General features: G+C 37.9%; 1 protein-coding gene and 1 pseudogene across 1 annotated transcript in view; one reads left to right on the forward strand and one right to left on the reverse strand.

The window, feature by feature from the left end:
* The first annotated feature begins 7943 nt into the window (after positions 1-7943).
* Rfc1 (replication factor C subunit 1) overlaps positions 7944-27288 on the forward strand; it is a 70630-nt gene continuing 51285 nt past the window's right edge. The window contains 2 exon segments of the mRNA XM_047566151.1: positions 7944-8063; positions 22922-23050. Of these exon segments, the coding sequence (XP_047422107.1) occupies positions 8061-8063; positions 22922-23050 (132 nt within the window). The 5' untranslated portion in view covers positions 7944-8060.
* LOC124994804 (hsc70-interacting protein-like) lies at positions 17187-18172 on the reverse strand (annotated as a pseudogene).

The following is a 27288-nucleotide window of genomic DNA, read 5'->3' on the forward strand; positions in this document are numbered from 1 at the left end:
AGCTTAAGAAAAAGATTTCTTTAAATCTCATTTGTTGAAAACTGTGAATTCACTTCTTCATTTTAGACAATTTAATAATTATTATTGGCACTTAAAGCAGGTCAGTGGAAGTAGGGAAAATAGGTGAAATTCAACTATAACAGTGAGTTTCAACATATAGTAATGCTAAATTTTGCAAATTACACTTTAAAACTAAAAAAACATTTAAAAATGTGTAGGGAATCCCAGGTAATTCTTATGTACTATATTTACTTTATCAATTACAGTACTTACCACCATCCCAGAGGTAATGATAAATAAAGGCATCAAATCAGGTCTAATTCATCGTGAAACACGTTGACCAGTACTCGCAAAAAGGACTGAGGTCGACCAGTTGTCCCAACCTGAACAAATCATGGGATGTAATTCACTGGTTACTTTGAGAGTTGGTCACTTCTGAGATTCTCTGAGACCATCCCCCAAATCTGAATTACTTCGTTCCTATGGTGGGTGTATACTCAAGGACAGATAAATCTTCCTAAAATAGGGAAGAAAGACAATTGCTCATGCTGACATCGAACTTGATATCCTCCTCTCTCAGCCGGCCTGGAATCCCAGGACATTCGGCTCTCTCTCCTTCCTTCTGCAAAGGAAGGTGGCATGGCGTGAATAGGTGACGGTGTTGGAGAAGTGGAAAGTTTTTCTCCTGGACCGCTGTCAAATGTCAAACCTGCAGTAGGACACATCTGTTCGTCTCACAGTGGGGGATTCCTAAGGGGTCTACGAGGAAAACATGGATAGGAGGGAATCCCAGAGACTCTTCCCATGAGACAAACCTCTCTCTCTCTCTCTCTCTCTCTCTCTCTCTCTCTCTCTCTCTCTCTCTTTCAACTCCTCTTTTCTTCTGGAAAATGAGAACCCGGAGTTTAAATAAAGAATAACAAACAGCAAGAAAAAAAATCAGGTCTAATATTTAAAAATGTAGAGACTAAAGCAATTCACCTCATTTTCCTAAACGAAATTAGCTCTTCTCATAACAATCAGTAGTTTAAATGAATATATTAAAAGTATTGTTTATATCTTCTTTGTGTTAGTGAACCAGACTTATATCTCAGTTAGTTTTTTGCCATGTATTTTATGAAAGATGTGAATTTATTAGAATTCCCTTTTCTGTTTTTATTTTGACTTGTGTCCATTTGCAAAAAATTTTCAAACTTCTAATGTATACTACTCTGTGAAAACAGTGAAAATCCTATTTAATTCTAATTAAACTTCATGTCAAGAAAAATGACCTTGGGCTGGGGATATAGCTCAGTTGGTAGAGTGCTTGCCTTGGAAGCACAAGGCCTTGGGTTCAATCCCTAGCACTGCAAAAAAAAAAAAGACAGATGAACTGTGACATTTTCATGGAAGTTCATAAATTCTTTTTAATGCGAACATTGCTGAAATATGACTATTCTGGGCATAATTTATCATAAAATTTCAGATTCTTTTTCTTTTATTTTTGAGAAGGTAGGTCTCACTATGTTGCACAGGATGGTCTTCAATTCCTGGACTCAAAGGATCGTCCTGTTTCAATTTCCCTGCTGCTGGGACTATAGCCATTGTACCCAGTTGAATTTCAGATTTTTAAGGGTCCTAAGGGTAAAGAATATCCAGGTATGTAGTCATTCTTACTATGGTAGGTTCTCAAAAAAGTGGTGTTAGTTTCTTTTATTTGCTGTGCCTCACATTTTTCTGAAACAACAATAAGAGTTGTAGAATTATTTTGACTTATAGAACTTGGAGAAAATGATTATCTAAATCATTAAACCTACTGTCACTTCAAAATACTTTGAAAGTATTTGGAATTCAAATACTGTTGATTTGTTTATATGCACCCTTAAAATTATCCAAGAATATCATAAGTAACGAGTCCACTATTTGAGAAACATTATAGATGGAATCAAATGTGTATGTCAATAGTAAAGTTATGTCTTTTTTTAAAAATATTTTTTAGTTGTAGATGGACACAATACCTTTATTTATTTATTTATTTTTATGTGGTGCTGAGGATTGAATCCAGCACCTCACACATGCTCTGCAAGTGCTCCACCACTGAGCCACAACCCCACCCCTTATTTTTCTTTTTCTAATATATTTTTAGTTGTCAATGGACCTATACTTATTTATATGCAGGGCCTCACACGTGCCAGGCAAGTGCTCTACCACTGAGCTAGGACTCCAGCCCAACAGCCCTTCTTTTAAATGTAAATGCACCTAAGTGAAGATACTGATTTACTTGGTAGACATTTTCTGTTATTTGTAGAATATAAAAATCATCGGGTGCCCAGTGTGGTGGCACATGCCTGTAATCCCAGAGGCTTGGGAGGCTGAGGCAGGAGGATCACAAGTTCAAAGCCAGCTTCAGCAAAAGTGAGGCAAAAAGCATCTCAGTGAGATCCTGTCTCTAAATAAAATACAAAATAGGGCTGGGGATGTGGCTCAGTGGTTGAGTACCCCTGAGTTCAATTCCTGGTAACCTCCCTCCCCCCAAAAAAATTCATCAGGCAAGTTTATATAAAACTAGATTACTCAAACATAAGGATATTAAGAAGATTAATGGAGCATCATCCAAGAATTAAGATAACTGGCAGTTAGTGCCTGATTTCCTAAATTATAATATGTACACTTTAATGGTGACAGATTATGACTTAATGATTATGTTCCTAAATGGATTACAAGGTCAACATCACTGGTGTGGATCTGCAGCTACCAGAGAGAAAAGGACAAGCTGCCTAATGGACTATTTTCTATAAGGAAAATGTTCCAATAAGCCCTGATAAAGCAGGACATGCTAATATTTATCTAGGGGGCAGAAGGTCACTTTTGTTGTTGCACAGTGAAAATTCAATTGATTTCTGTTGATTTTTAAAAGTCTAGTAAAGGACAATGTGACTATTGTGCTTCTGAAAATGATTTCAAAGTTACTTCAAGAAAAGAGTTAATCCTACTGCCTAGATAAGTTAACTAAGACAGAGGTGTTGACATGGAGAATTTATTTTGACCATTTCACTTGTTTTTCACTTACACCAGCAGTAGTTAGACCATAAAGGAGGATCAAAATTCAGATCATGCATTTTCTTAGTAAAACACAGGTTTTCGTCATTTCAGGAGGACAGTGATTTCTCTCTCTCTGTATGTTATGAAAAGAGAGCCAATTATTATAAGTACAACTCAACTATTTGCAAGTTTAGAAACATACAAACAAAGATGCTGATGTCAATATTCTAACTTTTGGGGCAGAGTTTTTCATGGATGTAAACAATATTTCCACCAGGGATATATTCCTGAAGGAGTGGGGGAAGAATAGATCTGTTTCAAAATTGGATGTGTAGATAAAGTTTTCCCTGAAACACTTTCTTTTAAGGATTAAGACAAGGCCAGTGAGTATTATGTAATCAGATTCAATATATAATACCTCCCTCAAAATGTCTTTTCTATGTTAGATTTCAAATCATTATTATAAGAAAAAACATTTTAAGAAATAGTTTAGTTTTGGGATAGAGGTTCTTAATTTTGGAAACTTCAGTGCTTATCCAGTCACTTTATTATCTTTTAACAAATTGACTCGATAAATGAAAGATCAGTTCTATTTATTCATTAGCTTGTTTGAGAAATAGTTATACTAATAAGAGTTTAACAGATGACTAAGGAACACAAGGAAAAAACTTTTGGTTAAAACAATAAAGAAAACATGCAAGTAATCTTTAATTTTAATTTTATTTTATTTAAAAAAATTTAAAATTTGTTCTAATTAGTTGCACATGACAGTAGAATGCATTTATACATTTTGATAAATAATACATAAGTGGAGTGTAATTTCTCATTTTTCTGAACGTACGTATTGTAGGATCACATTGGTCACGGCAAGGAATCTTTAGATAATGTTTGACATTACCCATAAGTGACTTTTTTGTGCCTCTCTGAAAAACTATATAAAAATCAGCAGCCCTAGCCTGTTGTATTTTCTGTGAATCTTCAATTTCCTGGAGATGCATAATTGTAGTTTTTCTGTTAATACTAAGACATGAAAACAGTCATGATTTATTATAGTTTTATTTTCATTGCCAAAGAAAGGTCACATAAAAATGTAAGGTGCACCCAGGCTGGTCTTTGGTTAGTCTTTTGCCTGGAACAAATTCAAATTAGACACTATTATGAAACAGTGCCAAGTAAAGGTTAAAATCCAGATGCCGCTATTTATTTAGAAAAAAACTTAATAAAGAGATTCAGCGGCTCCCTAATAGACAAGTAAAAAAAAAAAATATTTAGAAATATTTTTAGCACTCTTAAGGATTTCTTTGCCATTGGGAACAAGTGGGTACTATATTTTACCATAGAACACATAGTAATCTTTTTTCTTTTTGGATACAAGATACAAAGTATCAGAATGATGGGATCATAGTAATCTCTTGGTTTAAAATCTTGTAAAACCACCAGGCATGGTGGCACATGACTGTAAACCCAGTGGCTCTGGAGGCTGAGGCAGGAGGATCATGAGTTCAAAGGTAGCCTCAGCAATTTAGTGAGGCCCTAAGCAACTCAGCGAGACCCTGTTTAAACATAAATATAAAAAAGGGCAGAGGATGTGGTTCAGTAGTTAAGCACCCCCCACTCTGGGTTCAATCCCTGCCCTCCCCCCAAAAAATTGTAAAACATCCTCATTATACATTTAGACAAAAAGTAAGCTTCCTTGCTGGGACCCAGGGCTCAGCAGAATCTCTCCCTTCCTTTCTGCCCAATCTAATCTCTTATCACTCCCTCTTAACTGGTCCCTAGTCATAAAACTTGTTCCTTGAATATTTTAACTTATTCCCATATCAGGGGCTTTATACTTGCTGTTGCCGTCTCAATGCTCATGTCTCAGATCAGTATCTCCTTAGGGTCTTTTGATCACTTATTTACAATACTTTCACATTCTCCTGCCCAGTTATCCTCTGTCTCATTATGCTTCTTTATTTTCTTCACAGTACATCGGCTCATCTAAAAGCATACCATTTATTTTTGTCTACTTACTTTTCTCTTTTCTTTAAAAACATAAATTTTAGGAAAGCCGAGTTTGTCTGTCTTATTTACTCTGGGTATCCCTACGTAAATAAAAAGTGCTCACACATAGTAGATGCTCAAAAAATATTTGTTGAATGAATGCACCAATAAGAATCACTGCAGTGGAAAAAAAAACATTTATTTTTCCATTCATGCTTTTTTAAAAATTATATTTTGGGTCTTTAAAAATATATCTAAAAATAGGGGCTCAGTGGTAGAGCACTTGCCTAGCACACCTGAGGCACTGGGTTCGATTCTCAGCACCACATATAAATAAATAAAAAATAAAGGTCCAATGACAACTAAAAAAATTTTTTAAATCTTATAAAAAATTTCAAAAAATAATTTCTATTCTGGTTATGCAGTGCTTTATCAACAAATCACCCTAATACTGAGTACCTTAAAAGAGTAATCGTTTTATTGTACTCACACCCCTCTGGGTCAGGAAATTTAAATGAGCCTGGACTAGGGGATATTTTCCTGCTCTATGAGCTGTTGACTGGTGTTAGTGGAATTCCAGCAGTCACTGACCTGGTTAGTTCAAGATGGCTTCCTTCACAGGTGTAATACCTGGTGGAAATGGCTATGAGGTTGGGTTCAGCTGCACCCCTCCTACTATATATGGCAGCTCAAGGCTTCAAGAGAGCAAGGTAGGAACTACTAGTTTTCTTAAAGCTTAGTTCTGGAATTGGCTTAACATCACTTCCACTTTATTATTTGGTTAAATCAATCATGGGTCACTCCTGGTTCAAAAGAGGAGTGTGATTTTTTATCTGGCACATCTCTGAGAGTATTTTCAAGGAAACATTCCTAGAGAAATGATCTAACAAATTCACAAAGTATTTTTTCAGAAGTGACAATGACAATGAATATTGTAAGTTGGTTTAGATCTAGAAATTATAGGAAAAAAATTGTGTGATGTGTGTGCTATATTTATTTTTCTAGCAAGTTGGTGCATCCATTTTTATTGATTTCTCAAAGGATCTAATGACATTGGCCTCCTCCCTAATCCAAGTATTTCCTTAAGCAAAATTGTGCAGCAGATGTCTGTTTCAGGAACTTTATCCTTTTATAACACCTACCATCATGTAACAATTTTGGTAATAATTGCTGACTTAAAAAACACAATTATTACCTACTTTTGTTTCAAGAACAGTTCGGTAACACTTTACAGAGTGGTACCTATTACCTTATTTTACAGATGAGGAACTCAGGCACAGGAACTTGTCTATGGTCTCATAACTAGCATACAGTGGAGCTGAGAACCTAGCATACTGGCTTCAGAGGAATGCAAGCAGTGAAGCCCTGTTCATGGTTAACAGTTTACTTGTTTATAAATTGGGAATAGTAGTGGTTAGTGGGGACAAATGAGTTAAATGAGGTTGGTCCATAGCTACAAACTAGGCAAATATTATAATAGGTGCTTAATATATACCAGCTTTTGTATTCCAGAGGAATTCGCTAACTTTCACTGCAGAGATATTGGTGTCATAAAGTGCAAGACCCAACAAGGGGTGGGTGGAAAAAGATCTGAAAATCTGGGGCAGCAGCAGAGATATTGCTTACCCCACTAATCACTCTGATGGTCTCCTTTTTTTCTCTCAAAATCGTATGTAAATGTTGCATTCTGTTCCACAACTCAGCACTTTTCTGGTGCTGAATATAAAACTGGTTTCTGTCAAAATTCTCCCATCATAGCTTTTCTAGGGGGATGCACCTTGCATACCCTGGCTTAATACACACCACTGCTCTTTGGGGATTCAGCATAGCAGGAGCAGTGCAGGTTTGGAATTAGAAGGTCTAGATTTCCTAGGTCTGGTAACTGTGGAACAGTTAAACCCCTTAACTTGTTTGAGCTTCCTATTTTTCATTTATAAAACGGGGTGAGGCGTGTAAACTAGATGATTTTACAAAGTCTTGAAATGTACAATATATTTTTAAGACCTTTATTTAATTTATTTTTATGGGGTGCTGAGGTTGAACTCGGTGCTGCGCACGAGCTAGGCAAGCGCCCTACTACTGAGCAACAACCGCAGCCCCTTGAAATGTACATTAAGGTTGTCCTTTTGCCTGGTGGTCTTCAACTGTGGGTGTCCTCTTATCAGTAGGCAAAACCCCAAACAAAACCCCACAATTTAATGAGTCAAACTTATAACAAAGAAAAAGACCAGAGTAAATGTCATTTCCCCCCTACCTCCAACCCCGGTACTGGGGATTGAACCTAGAGGGTGCTCTACCACTGAGTTACATTCTCAGTCCTTTTAATTCGAGACGGGGTCTGAGTTGGCAAATTTCTGTCCTTTGGTCAGGAGTAGAGGTGTCATTGCCCTCGGGCTAGGGTAGATATTTACATATGAGATGTGAGATATACACCCACAGTTTTTAAACCGGAGGGGCTTTACCACTGTCACATTCCCAGCCCTTTCAATTTTTTATTTTGAGACAAGGTTTCACTAAGTTGTGTAGGGCCTCGCCCTGATGTAAATTGCTGAGGCTGGGCTCGAACTTGCGATCCTCCTGCCTCAGGCTCCGAGTCGCCGGGACTGGAGGCGTGCGCCACCTGGCCGGCCCAAAGTTTCTTTCTACCGGTGGTAGTACAAACTTTTGAAAGACACTGTAAAACCGCGCACCTTCCAGAGGTGTCACCGGGAGGAACCTGGGTGCCCGGGATAGCGAGGAAACCAATCCGGTATCTCCCATCTCGGCGCCCCCGCCAAAAATCGCGCACGCAAACCCGCGAGCTGACCACGGCCCCGTGACCCCTCGCGATGGCAGGCCCCGCGGGCTCTGGGCGCCACCTGGGCGACGTTGCACCTCCCGCCTCGGGGCGGGGCTGAGGGGAAGCGCGCGCTCTTGACGTCATTGCCGCGCGCCGCTGCCTCCGCTTCTGCCACTTCGCGGGAGAAGTTGTTGGCGCCAATGGATCCCGAGTCCCGATAACGGATTCCCCCGCCCGCCGGCCTGCTCGTCTGCTCCTCGGTCCTGGGGCTGCGATGGTGAGCCCCTGGGGAGGAGTCGTGCAGCTCGGGGGCCTGGGAGCCTTTGCAGGCCGGGGGCGGACGGGGCGCTCCTGGTATGCAGGGTGGGGGAGGACGGCGGTGGGTGCTCCCCAGAGGAGCCGAGGCACAGGAGGGGCCCCGCACCCGGTACTGGTGCAAGCTTCCCTTGGACTGCGGGCTGCAGCTCTCCAAGTCAACTGATGCACGGGGATTTTCGTGCTACGCGGCACTTTCACTGTTTTTCAACTCTTGGGGGAAGGGAAGAAGGAAGAATGATGATGATTTTGGGACGAAGCGTTAAAGTTAATTTCCTGTTTACTCTTGCACCCAAACTCAGTTTGAGTGCTTCCTGGAGCGCTGATTTCAAGCTTTGGGTCTTGAGGAAGAATGCAACAAACTTCCTTTCTTATGAATAAGTTACTTGAGGCCTGCAACTTTCATGATGAGCAACTCCCAGAAACTCTCATCTCAGCCGTTTTGAGACCCAGTGGCAGGGGGAAGATGTTTTATTTTGTTTAAATGTTCATAGGAGTTAAACGATAGCACAGTTTACCAGGAAAAAAAAAATTACAACGAATAGAAACAAATGTAATATATTTGACAGCTGTCATCCCTTATCACCTGATGTTAAAAAATAATCTTAAACCCCCAAAACTTCAGTGCATAATTCTGTATAAAGGATTTCAAATGAATTGAGAGTAAAATAGCAGCTGGCAAGAGGCATTCATCATGGTATGGCAAGGATACGATTATGTATTTGAAATGTTTCTAAAGGACAAATTAAGGTGTTCTATGAAGCCAGAAGATACTGAACAATCATATGTAATTTTTAAAGTCATTCTTCAGCTTGTCAGAATACTAGCATTCTAAGGAAAAAAGTTTCATGCCAAATCAGGAAACTTTGCAGCCCTTTGTGTTTTTTCTCATAAAAGGATAAAATAATAATGATAATAGCTACCCTGGACCAGTCATCATCTTCAGGTCAATATGTGAACTGTTTGCTTTTAAATACTTTTTTTTTTTTTCATCCTAACTCACAGCAATTCAGTTTTACAGCTGGTAAAGGGACCTTTTAAACTATGGTTGAACTAGAATTAGAACCTAGGTCTTTCTGGCTACTACATTATATTATCTCCCTAAAGTGATCATCATTACACTTGGGAGTTGGGTCACCATGGCAGGGTGGAAAATTGATGAGTTTGAAGTCTTAAAGGTGAAGAATGAGATGATATTTTAGTTTAGTAGTTTATAGTTATATGGTCTTGGGCCAGTTAAGTGACTTAACTTTAGTCTCTTTTAGTCTTTATTTCTTATTCTGTTAAAAAATGAAAAAAGGGTGTGTGTGTGGGATAATAGCTACCCCTTCAATAATTTTTTAAAAATATTTTTTAGTTGTCAATTTATTTATATGTGTGCTATCGAACCCAGTGCCTCACACATGCTAGGCAAACACTTCCAGTGAGCCACAACCCCAACCCCCCAGTAATTAAAAAAAAATTTTTTTTAGTTGATGGAACTTTATTTATTTACATGGGGTGGTAAGAATCAAACCCAGTGCCTCACACATGCTAGGCATGCGCTCTTCCCCAGCCCCAATAATAATTTTTTTTGAGGATTAAACAAGATAATATATGTAAAGCTTCCATTCTGGAGCATGGCATGTAGTAGGTAATATACAACTCTTTAACTCCCAATAATTTGTTTCTTTCAGAAGGGACTCTTGGAAAGTTATATAAGATTTTAAGAGGCATTGTAGATGCTTCTGATGTCAGTAACAATGAACAACCTCTTGTATGGTTAACTTTTGATCATTCAGGTACTTTTAAATTTGATTTTTTTTCTTTCTTTAGTACTTCTGTTCATGATGCAGTTGAAAAACAGACCTCTTTGCAGAACAGAAATGATCAAGTTTTACTGCTTGTTAATGGGAAAAGGTTCTAGAATGTAGTAAGAATTTTGTGTTTTATTGTTTTTTTAGTTTAACTCTTCAACCTTCAGTAAAAAAAGTCTAGCAAAACCCTAGGCTAAAATTCTAATCCACATGTTTCAAACGTCTATGCACATGTTATAGGACTGCAGTTCTTAAATTCTACTTGAGTCACAGTTCCCTTTGGTAAATGTGAATGTCATACAACTTTTTTCAGAGAAATACACATAGACCCATAATGTACCATCTTAGCTCATCCACAGACAAAAGGTAATCTGAGAGCTCCATTGTTCCCCCCAGATATTTTCCAATCAGAAGTTACCAATAAAGGTATAAAACACTGTATCTACACAATGGAATTCTGTTCAGCTATTAGAAAAATAAGAAAATTTTATACCTTGATATAATCTCCAAGATATAAATTTCTCTGGAAAGGAACGCAAGGAACTGATAAGATTCATTGTTGTCAGCAATGGGAAGTATGTGTCCGAAAGCTATGTGTTTTGAATCATGTGAATATATATCAAAGGAACAAGAAAGGAGTCATGTAAACAATTTGGATTGCTATGAGAGTTAATAGTTTGCTCAAAATGTGAATAAAACCCAGGAGATGCTACTTTTAAGAAATCAGTATATAGGCATGGCAACACAAACCTGTAATCTCGGTGACTCAGGAGGCCGAGGCAGAAGATTTGTAAATTGGAGACCAGACTCAGCAATTTCATGAGACTGTATCTTAAAGTAAAAGTTTAAGAAAAGATATTGGGATGTGGCTCAGTGGTAGAGAGACCCTGGACTCAATTCCCCAGTACTGAAGAGAAAAATAAAAACATCAGCATATGTAATTAATTGGTCATTATAATGACAAAATATAGGTTGAATTAAACACATATCAAACTTAAGGGGCAGCATTTTTGAAGGACTGTCAGGTCACTTTAAATACATTGTAATCTCATCTGCTTCATTTGTGAATACCTTGCACATCATTGTTTACTGTGTGAATTGCTTGCCCTCCTGGGATAGTGTTGAGATCCTGTTGTAATACAATTTTCCCATGTATCCTAGTACTTGGTCTGTGAGGCCCCTACCTGCCTCTCTGATTTTACCTCTCAGTTTTATATGAGGTGTCCAAGTTTATTCTTGGGCACATGGATATTTGGTTGTTCTGGCACCGTATTTTGAAAGGGCTATTCATTTCCAATTGAATTATCTTGGCACCCATGGTAAAAATCATCAGTTGAATATAAATGTGAGGATTTTTTTGTTGGACTCTTGAATTCTATTCCTTTGGTCTCTGTCTATTCTAATGCTGCAAAGCACTATGTTTCTTTTTTTTTTTTTTTTTTTTTTTTTTTTTTTTTTGTGGTGCTGGGGATTGAACCCAGGGCCTGTGCTTGCAAGGCAAGCACTCTACCAACTGAGCTATCTCCCCAGCCCAGCACTATGTTTCTTAATGTCGCTTTGTGATAATTCTTGAAATCATTTGGAAGTAAGAGTCCTCTAACTTTTTTTGTTTTTCAAGATTGTTTTGGCTATTCCAGTCTCTTGAATTTCTGTATGCATTTTAGACTAAGAATAGCTAGGATTTTGATAGGAAATGTGTTGAAATTGTAGATCAGTTTGGGGAATATTACCATCTTAATAATATTGTCTTCTGATCCATGAACATGGAATGTCCTCCTATTTGTTTAGGTCTTTAATTTTTTCAAATAATATTTTGAATTTTACACTTCCTTTTTTGGGGGGGAGGGATGTACTGGGGATTGAACCCAGGGAAGCTATATCCCCAGCCCTTTTGATTTTTAAATTTTGAGATGGGGTCTTGCTAAATTGCTTAGGGCCTTGCCAAATTGCTGAAGCTGGCCTCAAACTTGTAATCCTTCTGTGTCAACCTCCCAGGTTGCTGGAATACAGTTGTTCACTACTGTGCCCAGCTTACACTTCTTTTGTTAAATGTATTACTAAGAAATTTATCTTTTTTGATAATATTTTAAATGATTTTTTTTTCTTTTTTGAGGGCAGGTGGCAGAGTTGGAGATTTGGCCTCATTTTGAGGACCTTATATGTGCTAGGCAAGTGTGGTACCACTGAACTATATTCCCAGTCTTTGGAATTATTTTCTTAATTTCAGTTTTGGATTGTTCATTGCATGAGTATAGAAATAGGATTGAATTTTGTATATTGATCTTGTATCCTTGCTAAACTCATATACTCTGATAATTTTATAGTGGATTCCTTATGGTTTTCTATGTAAGTGTGTTAGTTAGCTTTCCATCACTGTGACAAAATACCTGAGATAATCAGCTTCTAAGGAGGAAACATTTATTTTGGTTCATGGTTTTAGAGGCTTCAGTCCACAGTTAACTGGATCCATTGCTTTTGGGCCCGTGGCAGAGCAGAACATCATGGTGGGTGGGTACATGGTGGAACAAAGCTGCTTATCTCATGACCACTGGAAGCAAGGAAAGGGGAGAGATTGGAGTCCCAGTATCCTTCAAGGGCATACTCCTAGTGACTTACCATTCCCGCATTAGGCCCCACCTCCTAAAAGTTCCACTACCTCCCACTAGTGCTACAGATTGGCAACAAACCCTTTATTTCAGGAAACTGGGGAACATGCTGGATACAAATTTGAGAAACTTAATACGAAAAACAATCCTTTTTGTAGAAAAGAAAGGTCAAGTTGGTCAGTTTTACTCTTTGTTAATGGGAAAAGTTTTTAGAATGTAGAAGGAATTTTGCATTCTGTGGTATTTAGTTAAGCCCTCCAGTCTCCAGTACAAAAATATCTAGCAAAACCCTAGACTAAAATTCTATTCCACAATTTTTTTTAAACTCCTGTGTACAAGTTATATTATAGGACAGTAGTTTGTAACTGCTGTTTGATTCACAGTTCCCTTTGATAAATGTGAATGGTATGCAAATTTTTGCCCAGAGAAATGCTCATAGGCCCATGACTGACTGATTTAGCCCATCCACAGACCAATATTGTTTATTGTGTGTGGTGCTGGGGATCAAACTCAGCACCTCAAGTGTGCTATGCAAGTGCTGTACCACTGAGCTATACCCAAAACCCCAACATGTAAGATTTTTTCTTTTGGTCTGTGAAAAGAGTTTTACTTCTTGTCCAATCTAGGTATCTTTTATTTTGTTTCCTTGTCTATTTGTGTGTTTCTGTGTGTTTTGCAGTACTGGGGACTGAACCCAGGCTTTCCCCTTGCTGGGCAAGAGCTGTACCATTGAGCCACACCCCCAGCTCTTCTTAATTTTATTTTGACATAGTGTCTCATTAAATTGACCAGACTGACCTAGACTTTGTGATCCTTTTGCCTTAGTCTTTCTTGTAGCTGGGATTGTAGGTAAGCAACACCCTGCCTGGCATTTGCCAATTCTTTTACTAGAACCTCCACAGTGTTAAATACAAATGGCAAAAGTGGACATCCTGAATTTTTCCTTTTCTTAGGAGGAAAGTCTTCTTAGAGCTTACTTTTTGCTTCCAAAGTACAAGATCTTAATATGATTTAAAATAGTTTGTTATTAAAATATATCATAAATTTTATTTACTGTGCTTCCACCAGCTATATCATTGTATTAAAGTTTTGCATTTTAGTGATTAGTTCAGGATAAGAGATTTTTTTTTTATATTTGGATAGATTTGGTGATGTATATTTATAAACACTTTCTGCTAATGAATTTGTATGGCTATTTAAAAATATCACAGAAATATATTTAATCAATACACTCAAAACAGAGAAGTGAAACCAACATACAGTATTTTGGAAATCACTGTGGAGAGCACTGTGATACTTATTTTGCATAAAATACTGTACTCTTTAAGTGAACACAGTGACAATTTGTTTTCTCTTTACATTTTTCATAGGGAAGTATTACTTGCATGTTGGTTAAGCCCATTAGCAGTAATTAGAGTTCATTTGGTTATACTTCAAAGTAAATATATATCAACTTTTGTACTTTGACCTTCTAAAGCTAAAAGGTCATTATGGTACTCATTTCTGGGTTTAGGAGGCTTATTTCAAAAATGTTTTTTTTCAATCTCTACCTATTAATAGTTTTGAAACCAACCAACCAAGAAGGAAACATCTTGCTATGGGTTGAAGACATACAAAATGCCTTATTTGTGTGAGTGTGTGTGTGTGTGTGTGTTTGACAAAATCAGATATTTTGTTTTACCCTATGTATATTCAGTTTGTATTTGGGCTGCCTGATATGCAATGCTTCTCTCTAATAGTGTTGTATGATTGTTAGTTATACTTAAATTGGAAAAATGCAAGTAGCCTTTGCTTATATTTCAGTGCATCTTAAATTTCCAAATGTTTACTAGAGAATGTCTTGGTGTTCTCAATTTTCTCATGTTTGAATTGGGGTTAACAATAACTTCATAGGGTTGATATGTGTATTGAATAAGTTGATGTTTTTAAAGGATTTAAGTCATTGCATGGTACAGAGTGAATCCTACATAAGAGTTTGTTAAATAAGTAAATAAGTGAGCTCCTGAATCAGGGCAGTGGCAATGGAAGGGAAAATATAGCAGTGTTTGGGGGCCAGGTTAGGTGAGATGAGTAGGTGGAGGGTCAGAATGAGGAGGAAAGACGGTGCCCAAGTTTCTGTCTTGGGTGAACGGAGGTACCTTGTATGGAGATGGGGGATAAAGGGACAAAAGCAGGGGCTGGGGAGATAGCTCAGTCGGTAGAGTGCTTGCCTTGCAAGCACAAGGCCCTGGGTTCCATCCCCAGCAAACCCCCCCCCCCCCCAAAAAAAAAAAAAAAAAAGGAACAAAAGCAAGTGCCAGCAAAAGATGAATTCAGTTTTGAATTTTATGAGTTGGAGGCACCTTTAGGCATTTGGACAGAGATGTATCTAGCAGACTGTTAGCTACATGAATATGGAGCTCAGAGGGGGTTTGCCATGGAGGGGAAGATTGGGTGGTAACTGTGTATTTAGGTTGTATGGAGGGTAAGTGGGTGGGTGTTAGCTCACACAATATGAGTGTGGGTCCAAAGTTTTTAACTTGGGTTTCTTAATGAGCTTTTGGGAACGTCCCTAGAATTGCATTCCATGTCCCTCCCCACTCCCTCAGTGCTGGGTATGGAACCCAGGGCTTCCCACATACAAGACAAGTGCTGGACCTCTGAGCTATACCCCTAACCCAGCATACAAAGTTTAGTGTGCATGTTTGTTTTTGTGTATTTCTGGGGAATGTATTCATACCTTTCATCAGATTTACAAAAGTGCATTGTATTATTACTGAAAGACTATTGTTAGTGAAAGACCATTTTGTTTCCTTGACACATGTTTTGGCATATTTTAATAAGTGGGTAACCCCTGTCAGTAGCATATAAGCTCTGCAAGAAGAGGGACCACAAGGATAGGGAACTATTGTATAGTGTGCTACATGATACATTTTCTGTAAATGTTTGATGAGTGAATAAGTGCAGATAAACTTTGTATCTCCAATAAAAAAATCAACTAGAAGTTAAACTTTGTTGGTATGAAGACAGTTTCTTTAGCCCTTTCTGCATGGCTATCAAACATTTCATGACAACGAAGAAGGTAACCTAGAGAGAACTACATTGTTGTGCTGTTTTATGTTGTAGGTCTGTTTTTGGTTTGAACTGAATTTTTATATTCATTCCAGTAGTTTATATTTGTTTTTTTTGGATCAGAACTCATTTGTAAAAAGTTGACTTCCACAGTCAGACATTAGCCCAGATGAAATATTAAACTTATGGAATAAACCATTAGATTAGGCATAATCATTCTCAAATGCTTCAGTTATCCCAGTTATGCAAGTTTGAAAGGAAACCTTAGTTTTTAAACCCAAATTAGATAATTATTTCTATTTTCTGTTGAATTTTGTCATTGTTGGTTTGTATTTTTGAATCAGGTACCTGAAAACTTCTGCTCTGTAGTATTTAATTGAGAGAGTAGTCTTGTTGCTCCATGATACTGGTTGTGACTTCCTCTTGCACATACCTAAGAATGGAAGTGGATCTTTTCATTGTCATGGAAGGATCCTCCCAGATGGTCAGTAGATTTTAGGCTGTGTTGGGAGAGTGGTTTCTAGTCCCCATTTCTGGTCCTGTACTGTGCTTGCATCTGTTTTTTATTTCTTATGCTTAGCTTTGTTTTCTAAAGCCAGAAAGATGAGAGCAGAAAGTAGCATTAAGTTCCATGAGAACAAATTTTTGCTTGTTTTGTTTATACCAGGCACTAAGAATAGTTCTTGGCCCATAGAAGGCTTTCAATAAGTTTTTTTTTTTTTTTCCTTTTGGTGCTGGGGATTGAACCAAAGGGTGCTTAACCACTGAGCCACATCCCTAGCCCTTTTTATTTTGTATTTTAAGACAAGGTCTCTAAGTTGCTTAGGGCTTCGTTAAATTGCAGAGGCTGGCCTTGAACTTGCAATCCTCCTGCCTCAGCCTTCCAAGCCACTGGGGTTAAGTAAGTATTTCTTGAATGAATAGAGGAGTGAGTGAATAAAGCAAGTTGATGTAGGATCTAGCTAGAGCCTGTTAATGCTCAAAGGTTTCTCAAACCACACTTCTGTTTTTCTCTCATGAATTATTCCTCAGGCAGGTGGTAGACTTTGCTATATCAGTAACACCAATTTTGTTTGTAGAGGTGTTTCTGATTTCTAAAGAAGTAATTTGTTTCATTAAAACAAATTTTGAAGAAGAGGAAGTATCCTATTAAAAGTGAAAAAAAATTTTTTAGCCACAGTATTGTAATATGACAGGAGAGTAACATAAAGATCAAATATAAAGTTGGCTTTAATAATTTAGCTCAGAAATAATGCACAGTGAGTGCTAATATCTTAAAAATTCTTAAAAAAGGTAAAGTCATAGCAAAATATGAATTCCAAATAAAGATTCTTTTGATACAAATTTATTTTTAAACTTAGGAATCGACACACGCTTTTACTTTGTTTTAAATATAAGGTTTAAAAAGTGTTGAGTTTGTAATTTCTAGTAGGAAAACATGACCTGAATGAATACCCCAGTGACAAGCCACTGTAGAAAGCTTCAGCTTCCTTTGGTGCAGAGCTGTGGGGATTAGCTTCAAAGCACCCAGCTGTCTTGAGGTGAGACTTTAGAGGTACACCGATCTGTTATTGTGGCATCCATTAGGTGATCTAGGTTGCTTTTCCTTCAGGAAGGGCTGTCAGGAAGGCATTATGCTTTACCTCCAAATTTGACTGATAATTTACTGATGAATGGGTTGCTCAGGTATTTTGACATGTTTGCCAGGTGCTGGGCCACGTCCTGGAAGGCCACCATAACACCTGGCTCCTGCATAGCTGTAAGAACCTTTGTGTCACTAAGAATTTCACTGAGCCCAGCATTCCTGCCATTCCAGGCATGCCCCCTCCATTCCAGGCATTCCTCCAGGAAAGCAACCTGGAAAAGAGCCATTCCCAGCTTTTGATTGTCAGCTGGCTGCTTTCTCTGGCTCATGCTCTTCTCTTCTTGAGCTTTCTTAACCCTTTCTATTCTTTCATTGACCTCTCATCTTCATGGTTTTACTTGTACTTTCTCTGTGTTCTGCAAGTTTTTGGACCCTCCCTTGTATTTCTTTCAGCATTGGCTCTAGCAGTCTAGGCAAGGCAAGATCATAGGCTGCTATTTCCCAGTGTCCCAGAAGTCTGTGTACTTTCCCTTGCCACTTGGAAGGTTGAGCTGAATCAGGATTTATTGGAACGGCTCTGTCACAGTCTCAGATGGCAGCATTTGGCTTCTCTAATTGAAAATGCTGACTCTCTAGCATACAGAATAGCCACCTGAGGATTTGGCTTGATCGCATCGGTGAACAAGTCAGCGGCTGTCTGTAGTCCACCGTCATTTAGGGCTGCAGTGACAGCCCCTTTCTCCTCACTTGCCTTATCTGTCATCACCTCAGTTTTTGCTACATTTCCATCTCCCATTTTTTGAGGGGCATCTGTGTCTGGTTCAATGGCACCTTCATTGAAAATTTCTGGATCACTCCCCTCAATAACTTTCCTGCCTGTTTTTCTCTGCCTTCTTCTTATGTTTTTTTCTTCTTCCATATTTTCTTCTGATTTAGCTTTATGTGTAGCAGGTGGCCCTTTACCTGCTCTGCTCTCCTCTCGTTCCCTTAGGAAGTGCATTTTGTATTTCCTCCACATGTGGAATGGTTCCATCCTCACACATTCTTCAGGAAGACCTGAAGCTCACTCCCTCAGTTTGCTGGACGTTCATCGTTGAGAGAAGGTGGGAGGCAGAGGCCCTGGCTGAGGAGGCTGCATTAAAAACAAATCTAAGACAGACTCAGTTAATCCACTCCCAGCAACTCTGGAGGCTGAGGCAGGAGCATCACAAATTCAAGGTTAGCCTTAGCAATTTAGGGAGACAGTGTCTCCAAATAAAAAGGAGGGGGAGATGAGGCTTAGTGGTAGAGTGCTTGCCTGGTATGTGGGAGACTCTGGGCTCAGTCCCCGGTACTGCAAAAACAGAAAAGAAATCTACCACAATTTCATTTTACATAATCTAGAGCCTCTCTTTCTGAGCCCAGGTGTGAAGGTGAATGAGGCTTGGAATAACCATTCAAGTAGTCATTGAATTTTTATTTTTATTTTTTTTGGGTACTGGTGATTGAACTTGGGGACACTCGACCACTGACTGAGCCACATCCCCAGCCCTATTTTGTATTTTATTTAGAGACAGGGTCTCACTGAGTTGCTTAGTGCTTCGCTTTTGCTAAGACTGGCTTTGAACTTGTGATCCTCCTGCCTCAGCCTCTCGAGCCACTGCGATTACAGGTGTGTGCCACTGTGCCTGGCTAGTCATTGAATATTAATCAAGCTTCTACTTAGTCTGGTGGGTACTAACCCTGTACTTGAGATATGGTGCTAGATAGACAAGCTTGCTGTATAGAACTAGCAGATGTCTTCAAACTTAGCTTTCTATGAGTGTCAGATGTATTTCTTACTGATCATGTTAAGGTGCAGTTCAGGTGTTGCTTCTTCAGTCCTGTGTTAAGTGTTTCCTAGTGCTTTCGTAGCCTTATGCTTAGTTCTGTTGCAGCACTGTATTGTATTTAGGTTTTTATGCCCTAATATACCAATTTGTCTTTCAGAATGTTTCATGAGGGCATTTTTCTCATAAAGGAGCACTCAACTTTTGCATACGAAGTCCCTGGCACAGTGCCTGCCTATAAGCTTAAAAGGATCAAATGTATCACGAATGATAGGAGGGGAAAGCACACATTGTTAATTGGGGCCTGTGTCTGCTTTTGCATAGTCCTTAGAGTTACAAGAACACTCTGCGGAGGCAGCCATGGTCAAGTTGAAAACTAGGATAGAGATCTGGAGTGAGAGGACCAGTTTCCATTCTGGAGGTTTTTGGTGTGCCACCGCTAATCCTCATGGGGATCCTATGAGGCAGGTGGCATTATGAGGAGACAAAAGGACAGAGAAATGAAGTAACTCATCCCAAATATCCCGTAGTAAGTGGAAAAACTTCTGTTTGTGTGACTTAACTATTCATTTCATTTATTTATAAAGTGGGAATGTATTCTAATTTTGTTTGCATCATTTACCTCAGAGGATTTTCAAAAGATATAAATCTGTATCCAGTTACTGTAAGTCGGGCATGGAATTTTACTTAGTTTCTCTGCTAAAATTTGTTTTTTAACTTTTATGTGATCTTTGCCTGAATCTTTTGCCTTGCTCGAACTGACCTGTTTGTTCAGTTCCTAATCATTTAGAAAGAAAGAATAGTTAACAACTATTCTCTTTTTGTTTCTGCTCCCAAGAAATGGTCAAAGAAATTACCAGACAAAGGGTGTGGGCACATTTAAAATTTTACTTCCCTAGTAGCTGCTACATGCGTGGCTACATTTAAGATTTTGATAAGCAGGATTGTGACTTAGTGGTGGAGCACTTGCCTAGTACATGTGAGGCACTGGGTTTGAAACTCAGCACCATATAAAAATAAATAAAGATATTGTATCCATCTATAACTAAAAATATTTAAAAAAAATGACTTTTATTAGTATTGCGGGATTGTCTTCCAGGAAGATTATGCCAGTTTTTACTTCTCTCAGCAGTGTGAGCTTCTGTTTCCCCATGTCCTTGATGAATTTTTAGCATTATCAATCTTTTAAAACTTAGAGGAAACCAATCGAATTTTAATTTACCTGATTATTATTTGTGAAGTTGAGCATCTTCTGTTGTGTTGGTTGTTTGCATTTCATTTTTAACTTGTCTATTACTAGCTTTTATTGTTATATTGGCTTATCTTTTGTTGAATTGTAGGAATCCATTTATATACTACATATATTTACAAATGATGTAGACAATTCTTGGTTACCTCTATTTTAACTTTATGACATCTTTTGTGTGATATTCTCTAATCTCTTTATGGATGGTTTATAGCTTTGATTTTCTGCTTAAAAGGCCTTCCCCTTGCCAAGATTATAAAAGTAAATTTAAAATTTTTTCCTTTTTCTTCCTTTTTATGCATCGGATATTATTCTGGCAGGTGAGGGAAGTGTTGAACTATTATTTGGTAGTATAATTAGCTATTAGGATTGATCTGCAGTTCATGAAATCTTTGAAGATCTAGAATACTAGAAAGGGAATGTTAATTGGAAGGGCAAGGTAAAGTCACACAGTATAAATTAATTAGCCTAATTGCTGGCCTTTGTCTCTTACATGTTTGTATTCTACAACTGCTAACACTGGAAAGAGTCCTAAGAAGTTGTCTATGAAAATTCTTTTCTAAAAGTTTAGGTTTTCAGTACATATTAAGTGAGATCAGAATGCATTTATTTCTTTAGCTCTTAGGCTTCAGTTATAGTACAGGGATATGGGGGAAGGGAGTGGGTAGAATAAGGGGGAAGGAAAAAGGCAAGGAGGGAGTGGAAAGAATTAGGAAGGGAAGGGCGTGACAGTGTTAAGAGTGGCAGTAGAGATGAAATCAGTGTTCAGTGTTGCTGATAGTTTTATTCTCTGAATTTTATTTTGTTTTCTTTTTCTTTGGAGTTTTAAGCATTTGAGATCCAAAAACAGGCTGTACACTGATGTTAAAAAGACTTGATGTCCCAAAACTTGCTGTACACTGATGGTTCAAGTCTTGGTATTTCTATGGTGCAACTCTTTCTTTGTATGTGTTTTAGTGAAGAATCACTGTGTAATTTCAAAAAGGGAAACTGATGTGAAACTCGTTTCCTTCGGAAGCAATAAAGTAGTCAGCCTCAAACTTGATTCTTTGGAAGTTACAAGGAAGACTTTTTTTTTTGTCCTTTGCTTTTAGCTCCTCACTCAAGTGTCTCAGTTTTATAGATGAGGTATCCATTCTGTAAGCAGTATGTTTTAGATTTGGACTTAATTAATGGATTTATAACTTTCTCTATTAGGAGATTTACACAAGAGGGTTTAAAAGGGAAGTCTTTAATCTCTCTCTCATCTCTCATTTTAACATGCCTCTGTGCCTCATTTGTCTTCTTTGTTTATTGACTTAGTCCAAAGCTATTTGTGTCTGGAACAAACACAGTTTGAGGTTTTTGATATTGTAAGAATATGACAGGATCTAGAAAATAATTACTATCTTTTCTTATACCTTAAAAAGTACTTTTGTAGTCATTTCTCTCAAAGAATAAAGAGACGTTGGAGGGATAAAAAGTATTAAACATTATGAACGTGAAGGATAGGAAAAAAGTTAAAATGGTATAGCTGGTTCTTTTTTTTCTTTTGTAGGTGGACAGCATGCCTTTATTTTATTTGTTTATTTTCATATGGTGCTGAGGATCAAACCCAGTGCCTCACACATGCTGCCACTGAGCTACAGCCCCAGCCCCTACAGCTGGTTCTTGAACCCAGTTCTTTGGAATTAAGATTCTAAGTTCTCATTGTTTTGTGTTCCTTACACCCTTGCCTATAAGCATAATTTGTAAATGGAGATGTTTTGGTGTTGTGAAGGGATAGTTCAGCAGTGAAGTGAACTGAAGCTTTTAACTGAGTCACAATTGTTTTAGATGCATAATTAATCTTCACAAAGCACAGCCATGATTAGTTCCACTTTGTGTATGAGAAAACAGATAAGTTAAAGCAGCTTGTCCACAGATAGGTATCTTGTCTTGTCACACAAAATAGAAAGCTCTAGAGCACAGATTCAAACCAAGGTTTTCTGATTCTAAGGTCTATTTCCTCTATACCATTGTTTCTTCAAGAGTAAATTCTTGGGCTGGGAAGATAGCTCAACTGGTAGAGTGCTTGCCTTGCAAGCACAAGGCCCTGAGTTTGATCCCCAGTACCGCAAAAAAAAAAAAAAAAAAGAGTAAATTCTTGAAAGCTAGGGAAAATACATGGAAAGGATGAGAAAAATGAGTAATTTTAATTATAAATTGTAAAGTTGCATTGGATTGATTTGAATTCTATAGTTGAATATGGGATAGAGTAACAAGAACATATTATAATGAGCACCCCAATTTTTTCTGCAGAAATTTGGGAAAATCATATAAAGGAGAAAATAATTTCAAGTTTTCCTAGTTACTAAGAATGATTGGGGTTGAGAGAGTTACACTTCCCTCAAATTGAAGAGTAAATCCCATGGATAAAGATCATATTCTTCAACTTTTTATTTTCTCCCCACCTGTGCTGGCTTATGTTGTGCATACATGATCAACAAATACCCAAGGCCTGTGCATGCCCGGCAGGCGCTCTACCACTGAGCCATATCCCCAGCCCTGGCAAATTGTTTTTACCTCAGGTAATTCTATCAGGTAGCTTTTGTACATAAAAAGGATGCCACTGCACACATGGAACCATCTCGATATGGAGAAATTACTCAGGGTAAACCAATGTGTGAGTAAAGCTACCCCATTTATTGTTGAACTTAGAATTTTATACAGTTACTGTTTGTTTATGAGTCTTGGTTTTCTCTTTTAGGACATTCGGAAATTCTTTGGAGTTCTACCAAGTGGAAAAAAACTTGTAAGTGAAACAGTAAAGAAGAATGAGAAAACAAAGTCTGTTGAAGAAAGTTTAAAAGGAAAGAAAGGAATAGAGGAAATCAAGGTCAGTTTTCCAAATATAATTTTTTATTGTGTGAAATATATATAAACTGAGTTCCTAAACTTGATATTCTGGGAGCCTTGAGGCTATTGTGAACGTAGTTGTTTTCCTTATTTCCCTTCAGATATTTCATCACTTATTGAATAAATATGCTTTAGATTTATGTGTGTTGATTTTATATCCTGCTATTTTGCTGAATTCATTTATGAGGTCTAGAAGTTTTCTGGTGGAGTTTTTTGGATCCTCTAAATATAGAATCATGTCATCAGCAAATAGTGACAGCTTGATTTCTTCTTTTCCTGTTCTTCTCCCTTCAATTTCTTTGGTCTGTTTAATTGCTCTGGCTAGTATTTCAAGGATGAAGTGGGAGCCTTGAGTAAATACAGATTTAATAGACAAATCATTTAGTCCCTAACATTTCACCCATGGTCACCTGAAATTGTGTCCTTGTATGCAAAGTATATTCATTCCATCTCAGTAGCCACAAAAAGTCTAAATTCATTCCAGCATTGTCTTAAAGTCCAAAGTCTCATCTAAATGTCATCTATATTAGCTATAGGTGAGAGTTGAAATATGATTCATCCTCTCTTGCTGTGATTCTCTGAAACCAAATATGATGGTGGAATAGGCATAAAATAGACATTCCCTTTCCAAAAGGGAGTCATCAGAAGGAAGAAAGGGATAGTGAGTGTCAAGTAAGTCTAAAACCACGCAAGGCACATGATGTTTTAAGGCTCAAGAGTAGTTTCTTGGGGTTTATGCCCTAATTTTTAGACCCATTAGGTGGTAGTTCCACCTCCGCAGCCCTGGGCAGCAGTTTTGCCTCTGTGGCTCTCCAGGACCTCTCACCTTCAAGGCTACAGATAGAGGATGTCTGGTCTGTTGAAACCAAGCTGTTGTCCTCACTGTTGAAACTGAGAGGCAGTCCTAATGACCTCTAAATTGCTTTTGCTGTTATTCTCCCTGAAGAATGTAATTCTTATTGTCCTGTCCTATAGAATCTAAGAAGTCTCACAGCCTTCCTTTGTCCTGTCTCCATCCCCTTCTGTTCAAACTGGCAGTGTTTGTGCTTGTGTAATCCCATAATCTCGTTAGTGCTAATTCAACTACGCTGTTGGTGTTCTCTTCAGAACAAACTTTCTCATTTTTTACAGGATGAACAGGCTGAGAATTTTTCACGTCTTCCAAGTTCTGGTTCCTTTTTGCTTAACAATCCTTGTTCAGTTCATCTCTCTCTGCTTCATTTTACCATAAGCAGTCAGCAGGACTCAGACTATACCTTCAACATTTTGCTCTGAAATCTTCTCAGCTAATATCTAATTTCCTTCTTTAGAGGTTCTATCTTTCACCAAATACTAGAACACAACTCAGCCAGGTTCTTTACTCCAATTTCCAATCACCTCTTACTCCTTCCTTTCTTTGTGTTGGGTATCAGATCCAGGGCCTTGTGCATGCTGGGGAAACACTACCACTGAGCTAGATCCCAAGCCCTAACATTTGTATTTTTATCTTCATTCTGTTCATGAATATATATTCATGAGTATATATTCTCTTGAGATGAAAGAAGTTTTTACTATAGTACTCCTTAAACTCTCCTCTTACCCTTACTGGAATTGTCTTTAGTGTCCACATTATCAATTATGGCATTCTAGGTTTATTCTAGCTTGTACTTCAGAACCCCTGTAGCTTGTACTCATTACCCAGTTCCACAGGTGCTTCTGTATTTTATATATCTATATATTTATTTAATATTTATTTTGTATATTTATTTTATATGTATATTATATTTATAGCAGTACATTTCTCAGTATCAAAATTTGTATTAGATAGGGGTCTCCAGAGAAACAGAAGCAATAGAATATAAAGAGATTTATTCTAAAGAATGGGTTCATGTGATTATAGAGGCTAAAAAGTTTCAAGATTTGCAGTTGGCAACTTGGAGACTTAGGAGAGCTAATGGTGTAGTTCTAGTGTTAAGTCTGAGACCTGAGAACCAGGAGAGCTAACAGTGTGGCTGTGATCTGAAGGCTGGCAGACTTAAGACCCAGGAAGGGTGACATTCCAGTTATAGTCCAAAGACACGAAAAAACTGATGTCCTAGTTGGGAGGCAGTCAGGCACAAAAAATCTTATTCAGCCTTTTGTTCTTTTTAGACCTCCAACTACTTGGTTGAGGCTCAGTTACATGAGGGACAGTATTATGGTTTAGGTATGAGGTGTCCCCTAAAAGTTCATGGTGTGAGACAATGTAAGAATTTTCAGATATGAAAGGATTTTCAGTTATGAAATGAGAGACATGACCTAATCTGTGGTTAATCCACTAATGGGTTAACTAGACAGTAACTGTAGGCATGTGCCTGGAGGAAGTAGTAGCTTTCCCTGGTGAGCATAGCTCCCTCTGCTTCCTGGTTGCCATGTTCTGAGCTGTATTCTTCCACCATGTCCTTCTACTATGATGTTCTGCATAACCTCTGACCCAGAGCTATGGAATCGGCTGACCATGGATTGAATCTCTGAAACAGTGAATCAAAATAAACTTTTCCTCCTTTAAATTGTTCTTGTCAGGTATTTTGGTCGCAGTGATGAAAAGCTGACTAAAACAAAGGGTATCTGCTTAACTTTGCCCATTATTATTATTTAAAAAAAGAATTTTTTTTTTTTTTAGTTGTAAATGGACACAATGCTTTTATTTTATTTATTTATTTTTATGTGGTGCTGAGGATGATACCCAGTGCCTCATACATACTAGACAAGCACTCTACCACTGAGCTATAGCTCCAGCCCCAACTTAGCCTGTTATTGATTGTCTTTTTATTAAACTCATCCAAAAGCTCCCTCACAGAAGCACTTAAAGTGATGTTTGACTAAATATTTGGCATACCTTGTGGTCCAGTCAAGTTTACATATATATATATATATATATATATACAAAATCAATCACCACAGTCATGTTTCTTCTTTCTTTGCATGGCTAGTTATTTTGGATTTATCATGGAGATTGTGAATGGGATAGTGTAGGCACTTGGATTCTGTTATATTCCTTCAAAGAATATTGATTCTTTTGGTTTATCATGCAGCTGACTTGACTGAATTTCAAGCTTCAAATTCTTGCCTCCCTGGGATGGGCAGCAGCTGAAATCTGTGTTCAATTCTTTTAACTTTAGCTAAGCCTTGGAGGTGTTCCAGATAGTATGGGAGAAAGCAAGAAATTGGGTAAAATTTATAGTAGGTAGAATTTGAGATGCTCTTTCTGTGGCTCTCTTTGACTTTTGAATTATTGTAGTTGCTGCTAACTCTTTTCTCTGATTTAATGGTATATATTGAATTATAATGTTCATTTGTTCCATTTTCTTGCAAACTAGTTGATTTTATGTTTTTGAAGTTTCATTATGGACAGAAATAGCATGTATTTGTACCTTTTAATTGATTACAGTTTTTATTTTTTGTCTGCTTTCTTGATGCTTTTTGGAAAAATTTGAATATGTTAGAAATGTGATGTTTAATTACAAAATACAAATAATACCTTTTGCCTTGGTTTTAGTTTTCCAACAGGCATTGGCTAGTAGTGGGCTTCTAGATTAGATTTTATTTCTAAACTAGAACAGAGAAAAGGTTTATTTTGGCTCACAGTTTTGGAGGTTCCAGTCCATGTTTGATTCATCTCATCACCTTGGTACTGTAGTGAGAAAGTACATCTTGGTGGAAGTATATTACAGAACAAAGCTGTTCACCTCATACTTCATGGCCAGTAGCCAAAAGAGAAAGAGAAAGGGTCACAATCCCCTTTTGGGGACCCCCTCCCCACTCCCTGTCACCAATCCACTAGGCCCACATGTCTCACATAGTGCAACCCTGGCAACCAAGCCTTTAATACATGGACCTTTGGGGGACACTCAAGATTCAAACTATAGCACCTTGTCTTGTAATATCTGACATCCTTTTATTCTTCGTTATGCATTGGTTAGTGTTGAAAGAGGGGCTGAATAATAATACAGCTTTTTCTGTAATTCTTTACCATCCTGATACAATTATTGTCTTATTCTTTAGTTCAGTAAGAGCATTATTAACATTTTGGGCTAGATAACTCTGTTGTGGAGGACTGTCCTGTGCTTTGTAGGATGTTTGGTAGCATCTCTGATTTCCTCATTAGATGTCCTATACCCTTCTCCCACCTCAGTTGTGATAAACAATTATGTCTCTCAACATTGACATCTGTCTCCTTGAGGACAAAATTACCCTTGA

Source organism: Sciurus carolinensis, chromosome 10, assembly GCF_902686445.1.
Source record: "Sciurus carolinensis chromosome 10, mSciCar1.2, whole genome shotgun sequence".
NCBI classification, from domain to species: Eukaryota; Metazoa; Chordata; class Mammalia; order Rodentia; family Sciuridae; genus Sciurus; species Sciurus carolinensis.